The 12,178-nt window shown below is 42.0% G+C and overlaps 1 protein-coding gene across 5 annotated transcripts in view; it reads left to right on the top strand.

The window, feature by feature from the left end:
* Positions 1–12,178, top strand: part of ATP9B (ATPase phospholipid transporting 9B (putative)) — a 277,165-nt gene that overhangs the window by 129,022 nt on the left and 135,965 nt on the right. For all 5 annotated transcript variants that reach the window (XM_074383227.1, XM_074383229.1, XM_074383230.1 and 2 more), the window contains 2 exons: positions 2,231–2,306; positions 10,428–10,504. In XM_074383227.1, coding sequence (XP_074239328.1) covers positions 2,231–2,306; positions 10,428–10,504 — 153 coding nt within the window. The remainder of the gene's footprint in view (positions 1–2,230; positions 2,307–10,427; positions 10,505–12,178) is intronic.

Here is a 12,178-nt window from a genome sequence, read left to right as displayed (position 1 = left end):
AAAGTTCATGCTCCTCGGGGCCCTGGGAGTCTGACCCTGCGCTGCACCTGCATTGCAGGAAGCTTTCCAACTACTGGACGCCAAACCCCTTCCTCAAATCAAATGTCATTGAAAACACTTTAGTTTCTGAATAATTGCAATATGACGGGAAATATTTTGGAAACTGTTAAGATTGGTTTAGATTCTGTGCCTCACAAATAAATAAATCAAGTATATGAGAGAATCAACTGTCAAGCAAATATCTTCCAAGTGATAAGCTAAATGGCCACAACTTACATCATTTGAAAGGGGTTTGATAAGTAAATAGAAGGAAAACACCAGTAGCATAAACGTATTTTGTACATGCAGCTTATTTTGGAAAATATGTTTTCTGTTTTTTTCCTTCCTTCCCAAATTTAATTCCTTTTTTTAAAACATGTATCTTGATAGCAAATTATCATCTCATAATAAAATACAGTTCGGTGGAGGTGGCATTACTTTACGAGAGACGCCCAACAGTCAGGACAGTGATGGCTCTTACGCTGTGCAGACATCGAGGTCGCTGCCTCCCACATGGGAAGTCTTTCCTGTGTTACTTCTAGATGCAGGGCTGTGGACTCCCGCACTCCCTTATTCTAGATGCTTCCATGACCACAATGTAGGCTATGACTTTAGGTTAAGATGAAAAAATTCCCAGATTTTAAATTGTAGTTTTCATCTCTGAGTATGATTATTAAAAATGTAAGTGTAAAACTAGACTGTATGTATTCCTATTGTGATACTGATGTGTGGCCGTATTTGTTACCTGTTAAGGTAATTAGCATCATATAACTTACTTGAATTTTGTTTAATTAAGAATATTCAGTACAATAAGCGCATACTTTTAAAGAGGAATTTAAGAGAAATGACATTTAAAAATATATATGTTGCCGGACGTGGTGGCTCAAGCCTGTAATCCCAGCACTTTGGGAGGCCGAGGCGGGTGGATCACAAGGTCAAGAGATCGAGACCATCCTGGTCAACATGGTGAAACCCCGTCTCTACTAAAAATACAAAAAATTAGCTGGGCATGGTGGCGCATGCCTGTAATCCCAGCTACTCAGGAGGCTGAGGCAGGAGAATTGCCTGAACCCAGGAGGCGGAGGTTGCGGTGAGCCGAGATCGCGCCATTGCACTCCAGCCTGGGTAACAAGAGCGAAACTCTGTCTCAAAAAAAATACATATATATATATATTTCTTCTATAACAGTATCACAGAACCATTTTGTCTCTCATCAATACATGTACACTTGAAAAGCATAGCCCTCGTCCTTAACGAGTGATAGGGAGAGGAAATTACGCTATGCATACAAAAGAAATGTTGAAGAGTTGATTTGTGGTTATTTCTGTGCTAGTATTTTCTACTTTCCCAGGGGTGTTGCTAAATGATGTATTGAAGATGTAGTTGAATAAGCTGGGCATGCTGGATGGTCGAATAAGCTGGGCATGCTGGGTGGTCACATAAGCTGGGCATGCTGGATGGTCGAATTAGGTGGGCATGCTGGGTGGTTGAATAAACTGGGAATGCTGGATGCACCTGTAAGCCCAGCTACTTGGGAGTCTCAGATGGGAGGATTGCTTGACCTCAGGAGTTTGATATCAGCCTGAGCAACATAATAAGACCTCATAAATAAATATTAGAAGATATAGTACTTTCATGAAAATTTCGAATTATTTTGCGTATTAATGTTAAGCACTGAAAACAGTTGATTACAGGAGTTCTTTAAACGTGTAGTTTCAATGTTTTGTTTATTTTTTGTTTGTTTGTTTGTTTTTGAGATGGAGTCTCACTCTGTCGCCAGGCTGGAGTGCAGTGGCAGGATCTCGGGTCACCGCAACCTCCACCTCCCGGGTTGAAGCGATTCTCCTGCCTCAGCCTCCTGAGTAGCTGGGATTATAGGCAGGTTCCACCACACCCACCCAGCTAATTTTTTTTTTTTTTTTTTTTTGTACTTTTAGTAGAGACGGGGTTTTACCCTGTTGGCCAGGATGATCTTGATCTCCTGACCTCGCGATCCGCCTGCCTCAGCCTCCCAAAATGCTGGGTTACAGGATAATCCCTGTTTTCTAACTTGTATTTGGCAGTGCTTTTGCACTGCTGTGGAGTTGGATTGAGCCTGCGGACCTGTTTCTAACACTGGTGATATGGAAGGCAGGAATCATGAACAGTCACTAATTTGCCAGTTTTGTCTTCTTTTTGTTTCCCTGCACAGGAAGACAGTGACCCGCCCGTTCATGAAAGTCTCAGCATCGAAAATACATTGTGGGCAAGCACCATTGTCGCATCAGGTGAGGAAAGAAAACATTTTCCTCTGCGTGTGATTGCTCCTGATAGATGATGCTTTGTTTTGTCCAGGAGCACCAAACAAGTGTTTCTCACAGTGCCCTGAAATACTTAGGGACCTTGCTAAATGCAGACTCCAGCTCAGTGAGTATGAGACAGTCCTGGGAGTTTGTGCCGAGGTCTGTGCTGCTCATCAGATGCTGCCCGTGGTTCCCAAGGCCAGAGACGGGGAGAGGCGCTGCAGCCTTCCTTCGGGGGACAGACAGGCTCCATTCGTCTTTGACCTGTGTTTTCCTGACAGGTGTGTCAGTGTTCCTTAATGGGAAGCACCACAGAAGAGCTTGGGAAGCCAGTGGTGGTTTTAGGTGGGTCTGAAATTCCTGCAACAAGGGTCGGCAGGAGGAGAGCACGGCCAGAGTGACTGCGGAACAGAAAAGTATTGAGAGAGGCCAGGCGTGCTGTGAGAGGTAGATGATGTCAGATGATTATCATGTTAGCAGATGTTAGTTGACACTGAGGATGATGTTTGGAAGGAAGCTGATGAGAAATTACACAGCACTGACAGTGATGCTGGGGAGGGCGTTTAGCAGGAATGGGTTGGTGTTGATGCTGGTGCCGATAATGGTGCTTAGCAACAGGGAGCTCTAGGAGAGAGGGCGTGAGAGTCGATGGCAGCCCCGAGTGCAAGGCTGGACTTGTCGGAGCTTTGTCTTCTCAGTGCTGCCCAGTGCTGGCAGCCCTTCTCTCCGAGATGCCACTCACTCCCCATGCGTGTGCATGGAGCCCCCGTTCTACACCAGGCACGGTGATGTGGTCTGGGGCGAGGCAGTTACAGATCTTGTCCTGGATGAGCTTATGGTTTTGTGGACAGAGATTAAGAAAGTGGTACAAGAATGTTACCGTGCAGAGTGTCACAAACAGATACTGGGTGCCGTCCACATTTTGTAATTCAAGAAGCTTATGTAGACCAGGTCTAGGGACAGCTTTTCTGAAGAAGAAACATTTAAATTAGGTTTAAAGAATATGCAGATGTGGCAAGGTGAGATGAGTCGCAGAAACAGTGTGAGGAGCATTCGTGGCAGAAACCTAGTGCTGAGAGACAGTACCTTGAAGAAAAGGATCCAAGGGCCAGTGTGCCTGGCCATGGAGATGGAAGGTGTCACCACAGGGCAGCTTTGTGTGCTTGTGTTTAAAATGCGGCCTGCAGGTGTGCGAAACTACACAACAGATTCCTAGAGGACATGTGTTAGCTTTTGGGAGGATCAAATTTGAAAGAGGATGAATCTTATCCTAGAGTTTTAGTCTTTAAAAAATGCTCGATGGGTATATGACAGTTTTAATAGGGGACAATTCTGTGGGTGTTTGATGATGTTATTTATATATAAATTACATCTAAATGTATAAATGTTATATATAACATTGTGTTTGCATGTGTAAATATTATATAAACATTTATACATATATATATATAAAAATATATATATATATAAATTTCTTAACATATAAAGAGAGAGAATAAGGACGGTTTTCCATAAAGAGACTTGAGAGGTGAGCAGGGCAGGTTCTGGGCTCTGTAGGCCTCAGGGAGGGATTTCACACCAGGAGGACAAGGGCTGGACATGTGGTTCCTGGGCTCTGAAGGCCTCATGGGGGGATTTCACACCAGGAGGACATCTCAGGGGTGGACACACGGGCCCTGGGCTCTGTAGGCCTCAGGGAGGGGTCCTCACATCATGGGCAGGCACATTCATCTAGGGAAACCTGCCCTGAAGCTTTCTTCATGCTGCTGTCTCGGTGTTGCTGAGAGGCGTGAGTGTTACCAGCCTCTATGCTAGGTGGTGAGTACGGTCAGTGCTGGCCTGGCCTCAAACTGAATGGCTGCATTTGCGGGGGTGTGTTACCCCTGCCAGTTACCACAAAGCCAGGCTGCACCTGGACCAGAATGGAGTCCAGCTGCACCTTCCTCTAAAGCCAGTGTCCTCAAGCGCTTGGCCTCAGTAGTGATACGAAAACATTAATGATACAAGACTCAGAAGCTGACACGTGGGAGAAGGCTTACATTTTCCATATGTAGTTATTGCAGCTGTTTTTCCCATCTTATTGATACTGATTATTGTTAATTAAGGGTTATTGATACTGATTATTGTTCATTAAGGGTCATTCATGAAGATAGTAATGCTTCTCTTTTTAAAATACATTTCATCTTTTGTTTCCTGGGGCCTGTATAAACGTAAATTAAACGTTGTTACTGATCCCTAGTACTGTTGATTTGTGGCCCTTTTCCTGAGGGAGGCTGAAGCTAAGGCTTTTGAAACATCATGTTCAGTTTCCTGGACAGTTTTCTCTCCTGACCTCAGTTCTCTTGATGACCTTGGCAAGTGGGAGCCACTAGCTGGACAGTAATTGGGTCTCATAACGTGCCAGCCCTATCCCACCCTTGCTGTTCCCTTTGCCATCTAACATTCAGTGCCATGTCTGCCTAGTGGGCATGAAGATGGCTTTTAAACCATCCATTCGAAAAGCTTAAGTAAGGTGCCTTTAATGTTAGTTTGTGCTCGAACATCTTTAAATGTAAGCTTTTTCTTTAATTTCAACTCTTAATACATACGTATCTTTATTTAAAAGGCTTATTCGTGTGAACAGTTACCAAATTCTGTATATTATCATATGCTATATCCTAAGGAATGTTTGAAAGATTTCCACAGTAATCTTGTCTTCTTTGTAATTGATTGTAAGTCTAGAATTCCTTTTAACCTTTAAAAGTTGTGTCTCCATGGAATTCAAGTTGACTCTGAAGGGGAGGTGAACTTGGTACTTCTCCCCTGTCCTAGAGCTCTGAATGCTTGGGAACCAGGACTCCAGTTAGACATGACAGGCAGATGCACCAGACAAGAGGTGACCGACGGCAGGACACGGAGCCTGCTGTGCTGCCTGAGGTTGTGCTTCCCATGTGGATTTAGAAAACTTGTTCTCTAAAATACAGAACAAGGTCCTGGAGAATTGCCATGTTTGTTATAGTGAGAAGCTTACGAAGGAGTGTTCCTGATGCTCAGATGCTACAAACCTGCAAGGAAAGCTGGGCTCCCTAAGGCAGGGTCAACAAAAGTATGACAGGGCTGTCAGAGGGCAGTCCCTGGCCATGTGGACCTAACCTGGGTGCAGGTCTTCTGCTCACTCAGTGGGCCAGCCGCGTGGTGTCTAAGCCTGGGTGTGGGTCTCCTGTGTCTCTGTGTCCTGGCTGTGTGGACTCTAGGCCTGAGTGTGGGTCTCCTGTGTCTCTGTGTCCTGGCTGTGTGGACCCTAGGCCTGAGTGTGGGTCTCCTGTGTCTCTGTGTCCTGGCTGTGTGGACCCTAGGCCTGGGTGTGGGTCTCCTGTGTCTCTGTGTCCTGGCTGTGTGGACCCTAGGCCTGGGTGTGGGTCTCCTGTGTCTCTGTGTCCTGGCTGTGTGGACCCTAGGCCTGGGTGTGGGTCTCCTGTGTCTCTGTGTCCTGGCTGTGTGGACCCTAGGCCTGGGTGTGGGTCTCCTGTGTCTCTGTGTCCTGGCTGTGTGGACCCTAGGCCTGAGTGTGGGTCTCCTGTGTCTCTGTGTCCTGGCTGTGTGGACCCTAGGCCTGAGTGTGGGTCTCCTGTGTCTCTGTGTCCTGGCTGTGTGGACTCTAGGCCTGAGTGTGGGTCTCCTGTGTCTCTGTGTCCTGGCTGTGTGGACTCTAGGCCTGAGTGTGGGTCTCCTGTGTCTCTGTGTCCTGGCTGTGTGGACTCTAGGCCTGAGTGTGGGTCTCCTGTGTCTCTGTGTCCTGGCTGTGTGGACTCTAGGCCTGAGTGTGGGTCTCCTGTGTCTCTGTGTCCTGGCTGTGTGGACCCTAGGCCTGAGTGTGGGTCTCCTGTGTCTCTGTGTCCTGGCTGTGTGGACTCTAGGCCTGGGTGTGGGTCTCCTGTGTCTCTGTGTCCTGGCTGTGTGGACCCTAGGCCTGAGTGTGGGTCTCCTGTGTCTCTGTGTCCTGGCTGTGTGGACTCTAGGCCTGGGTGTGGGTCTCCTGTGTCTCTGTGTCCTGGCTGTGTGGACCCTAGGCCTGAGTGTGGGTCTCCTGTGTCTCTGTGTCCTGTGTGTGTGGACTCTAGGCCTGAGTGTGGGTCTCCTGTGTCTCTGTGTCCTGGCTGTGTGGACTCTAGGCCTGAGTGTGGGTCTCCTGTGTCTCTGTGTCCTGTGTGTGTGGACTCTAGACCTCTTGTTGGGGTCTCCTTTGTACTCTGTATGCCAGTCTTGGTCTAGATTTTTTACATCCTGGGACCCAGTTCACACTTTTCATCAGTTTTCCTGTGCTCAGTGTTTGGTAAGAGTTGTATGTGCAGTCTGAGTGTCTGCCTTGCTATGGGGTCAGCCCAGGAATACCTGCCTCAGGGAGCAGTGCACGCTGAGTTTCTGTGGCAGTTAGCTCCTGGAGGGCATCTGTAAGTTGGAGTGTGTCAGAGGCTGATGTGTGTGGCCCTGCCTGCTTTCGCTAATGTTATCTAGAAGGTTTGTGTTGTATAATTGATAGTCAACAAATACATGGATTTGTTAATACCTCTGTTTCTCATTAGACACATGTGAAATACGTATTTACTTTTTTTTTTAGTAAGTATTTCACATTGTTTTGATTTAATAGCTTAAGGCCATTAATTGTTTTGTTAAAGTAGTCTAGGTTTTATATTTTGTGTTTTTATATAATTTTCTGTGAATCATCTTAATTTGAATTTATGAAGATTGGTTTATTTGCAAATTAAATATATCAGTGTTTAAAATAGCAACTGAAAGTGTTGCAATGGGATGATCATTTGAAATATTAAGTAGACTAATTGTTTTAAAGTGCTAGGTTATATTTTGTGATATAAATTAGAAATGTTTATATAAAGAATATCTTTTTCTACAGAATGTGACCTTGTTAGCATGCTTTGTCTTGCTTTGCATCATGAAAGTTGTTTGCTTAAAATACAAGTGTACTGTCCATTAGAAGGTGGTATAATTTTGCGTGAAATTTTCTATATGGCATGCAGCAAGGAAGTCATATAACAAAGAAAGTAACTGTTATCCCACTTATGTGAAATTGTGATTGAACAGAAGTTGGACGTAGAATTAGACTGTAGAATGCCTTGCAGACTTGAACCACATAGTAGCCTCTTTAGAAGCAGACTAAGTCTCAAGAGCCCTAGTCACAGGGTCTGTGGAGCATAGGAATAAGTGTGGTCATATTTTATGCCTCTTTTTTGGACCCAAAGCATCTGAGTATTTTATATTCATTTTTAACTGTATTAGTCAGTTTGAAGTCAACTGTTATGGATCAGGCACATGTAATCACTGGCTTTGAAGATTAAGTGCTCCTAAATATTTTTAAATGTTTTACTGCAATAAATGGAGTTAAATTTTTGATTTCGTTATGAATACTGGACCAGCAGTGTTTCTAGGGTCCTGTTAAGAACTGGTTTGTTGTTGTGGTTGTGGTCCCCCACACCGAGACTGAGTCTCGCTCTCTTGCCCAGGCTGGAGTGCAGTGGCTCTGTCTCAGCTCACTGCAACCTCTGCCTCCCAGGTTCAAGCAGTTCTTCTGCCTCAGCCTCCTGAGTAGCTGAGATCACAGGCACCTGCCACCAAGCCTGGCTAATTGTGTGTATTTTTAGTAGAGATAAGGTTTCACCATGTTGGCCAGACTGGTCTCAAACTCCTGACCTCGTGGTCCATCCACCTTGGCCTCCCAAAGTGCTGGGATTACAGGCGTGAGCCACCGCTCCTGGCCAGCTGTGGTTTTAACCAACATAAGTTTCTACAGTTGGAGCCCGTTGTGAGGGAGGTAGATCTTGATTTTACACTGAAAATATGGGTTAAAGTTTTGGAATTCTCCTGTTCATGTATTTTATTTACTGAGAAATCTTTGTGACATTTTATATTTGTCAGGTTCATCTTCCTCTTATGCAACAGAAAATGAGTTTGTCATATTTTGTTGCCCTTTCGTGTCTCAATCTTTTAGCCTATGAGAATAGAAAATGTTCCAAATATTTCTGTACTGATTCTAGTTATGCCAGATATTAAAAAGCATGACAGAGAAATTCATTTACTCTAATTCTAGTGAGTATTCATTTTTCATGAGAATCAAGTGAGAGAATACTTATGAGAACCTTTAGCAAACCTTAACAGACTATACAAATACTGTATCAGGACCTCTGTTAAAAATTTGTTCCGTGTGCCTTGTCATTTATCACGTTGAATTTTGGTACTGTAAATTGTAAGGCCACTCTGGAATCCACTTTGCTCATCAGTCTTCTTTTAGGTAAAGGTTTTCTAGCTTGATTAATTCTTGGAAAGGCTTCTCTGAGATTTGTTCATTCTGTTAATGTTTAAAAAATTTAATTTTGCAGTTTACCTTGTTACATCATTGTGATAATTTAACATTAGCAGGATGTTTATATTTTGATTAAGTTAAACTAAATTGACGAAACAAAATTCTGATCAGATGATATTTAATATTTAGCTTCACTGATATAAAGTAATTCTATGATTTCTTTTTTGAAAGCTTTTTATAGTACTGTTGTATTATTATATATTTGATATTTCTCTCCATAATAAGTATAGTCTAATCTCAGAAGTTTATGTGTATAATAATAGTCAAGACGGCATTTGTGCTTCTGGGAGCTTGTATTCAAAGTGTGAGCTGGCCATACCTTCATGAACTTCTACAAACTGAAGCTTCACACTTTCTCAGTGACACTCAATCAAAAGAGAAATATATATAATCTCTGCACATATCACTGCTGGGGAATACTTTACGTCTTCCTCCTTCCGAGATTTTCTAGAGAGGAAGGTATAAGCTATGTGATATGTATAATATGTAACATATCAAGGTTCACAGAGAGCTGAAAGAGTTCATATCAATCATCTTTACTTCAAAGAGCCTGTCTTATGATGCTCTGAATTTTAAATGTTAATTTAATGTGACATCAAAGGGTTTTTGTATAATTATTATAGTTAATTCTGTAACGATAATTGCACTGAGTATTATGCATATATACTTTCTCACCTTAATTGTTTCTCACCTTCAAAATTTACAAAAAGTTAAGGATGACAATTAGGAACGTAAATTATATATGGCTGTAGCTTCAGAAAGAGACTTAATGGTTTTTAATACTGATATTCTAGAAATAAGTGCCCTTTAGCCTTTGCAATCTCTGGGTCACAAGAGTACTTTATTCTTTTCTCTTAAGTTTAAAAATTATTGTATCTTTTTATGTATAAAAGAGAGTAATAGCTTCTAAATGCAAAATCAAATACTGTTTTTTGTAATACTCCTATTTTAATTGAATACATTTTGAAATGTTAGCAAAGGCTGTCACTGATACTTAGTAATGCTTTGATCTTTACAGTGGAAATATACTAAAAGAAACTGGTTCAACTGGTACCATCTTTGTTTGAAAGTCAAGGGACAGCCGGGCGCGGTGGCTCAAGCCTGTAATCCCAGCACTTTGGGAGGCCGAGGCGGGTGGATCACGAGGTCAAGAGATCGAGACCATCCTGGTCAACATGGTGAAACCCCGTCTCTACTAAAAATACAAAAAATTAGCTGGGCATGGTAGCGCGTGCCTGTAATCCCAGCTACTCGGGAGGCTGAGGCAGGAGAATTGCCTGAACCCAGGAGGCGGAGGTTGCGGTGAGCCGAGATCACGCCATTGCACTCCAGCCTGGGTAACAAGAGCGAAACTCTGTCTCAAAAAAAAAAAAAAAAAAGAAAGTCAAAGGACAAGTTTGATCAGTTAACCTCTTAATTAACCTTCAGTGATAGAACCACCATTTTAGTAGACAGTAGTGAAAGACCATTGTCATTCTTTCTGTTATCAGTGAAAACAATATTAGTACATTTTCTAATGTTATAGGTAGGTACATTTGTATTGCTTAACAAATCATTTGACTTTATCAGAGTTCATTTTTAGAGCTGAGATTAGATTTTCTTAAAATAGCCAAAATAAATACACTATTGGATAAATTTATATAAAATAAAATAATGTGATAATGCTTTCCATCAAAACTGTTAATTAGAAAGTGTTATCTTTTACTCACCTTTAAAGTATTTCTATAAGGACCACTTTCATGTTTTTGCAGGTACTGTAATAGGTGTTGTCATTTATACTGGAAAAGAGACTCGAAGTGTAATGAACACATCCAATCCAAAAAATAAGGTAGGCTAGATTGAGGAGCAACTGCTTTGATGAACTTGTTTTTCCTTTCAGTAACAAAGTCTGCATAGTTCTGAATAGCTCATTCTTTTGGCTTAATATATTTCTTAAAATGGACTTTCAAAAATGTTGGTGACTTAGGATATGAATTATCTGTGTTTATATAACAGCATTCTCATACTGAAGAATTTCCAAAAGTATCATTGCTTGGCTACTCAGTTTTGTATGTGTCTTAAATTTTCATTGTTAGGTATATAATTTGCCTGTAATTTGACAGTCAATTGTGACTAATTTCTTATCTTCAGTCTATTTATTTTACAATTTGCACTCTTTTATGCTGATGGTTCATTTTAAAATAAAGGAATCTGTATTAATTTTTTTTTAGTATTTAATTTGATGTTAAACCAGTTTATTTATTTCCATTTCATAAGAAGCATATTGAAAGCCAAAATTTAGTTTTAAAGACTGATTATATCCTAATTTGGTTATATTTCTAAAATTGTTATTTATGCATGTAACGTGTGTAAATTTAATCATAACGGAAAGTCTGAATTATCAGTAACTATCATCATGATACCGTACGACATGAAGCCACAGTGTGTGCTAACATCCAGTTAATGAGAAGCTCTGAGTATTGATTTTACTCATTTTTATTTAAAATGTAATTTGTGTGCATTTAAATGAAACAAAAAATCTTCACATACATTTGTGCCTCACTCTGTGGGCAATTAATAGTAAAAGTTATCTTTTGCTATTTTTTGCTGGAAGTCTTACTACAACACAGTGGAAATCAAATAATTCTTTGAAAAGACAGGCCAAGTGTGGTGGCTCATGCCTCTAATCCCAGCATTTTGGGAGGCTGGATCACTTGAGGCCAGAAGTTTAAGACCAGGCTGGCCTCAAGTGATCCAGCCTCCCAAAGTGTGTCTACTAGAAATGAAAAAATTAGCCAGGCATTGTGGTGGATACCTGTAGTCTCGCTATGCATTAGAACATTCTAGTTTTGTGGTCAGGGGCAGTGGCTCACGCCTGTAATCCCAGCACTTTGGGAGGCTGAGGCACCTACAAATTCTAGGGTTTGTCCTGAATCTTTTTACTTTTGCATTTATGAGGATGTTTGAGGATAAATTTAATTTTCAGTATGAATTTAAAATCTTAAAAGCTACACTGCCTTTTACTGTGACTTTTTTTAGCCCATCTTTTTCTTCATTCAACTTATTTTCTGTCATTTTTTCCTCCAGTCAGCCTCTATTATTTCTTCCCACCTCTACCCGTCAAGCTCTTTATCAGGGTCCTGACTGTGGGTTGGAGCGGCCTCTTAGTTTTGCGACTGTGCGTTGGAATCCAGCCCTGGAAGCTCGCTGCTGAGTCGGTGCCCAGGCCTTGGTGCACACCGGTGCTTCACTCAGCGCATCATCCTTCCCTCTGAAGTGGGGTTGGACTCGCATGGGGAACCCTCACTGCTAGTCAAGAAATGGTTATAACTAGTTTGTGTAAGGCAATAGGTTCTGTACTGTCTAGCCACCTTGTGGCCTAGAAATTCTTCCAGTTTGTACTGTCTCTGCATTCTTTCACTCCCTCTCCTTTTCCCTGTTCCTCTCTCCTTCTCCTTTCTTAAAAAAACTGCCTTCTAAATTTGCTTAATGTTGGCATAATGTATCTCATAATTGAAAGGGC

This window comes from Saimiri boliviensis, chromosome 13 (assembly GCF_048565385.1).
Source record: "Saimiri boliviensis isolate mSaiBol1 chromosome 13, mSaiBol1.pri, whole genome shotgun sequence".
Taxonomy (NCBI): domain Eukaryota; kingdom Metazoa; phylum Chordata; class Mammalia; order Primates; family Cebidae; genus Saimiri; species Saimiri boliviensis.
This window is presented reverse-complemented; position numbering and strand designations above follow the sequence as displayed.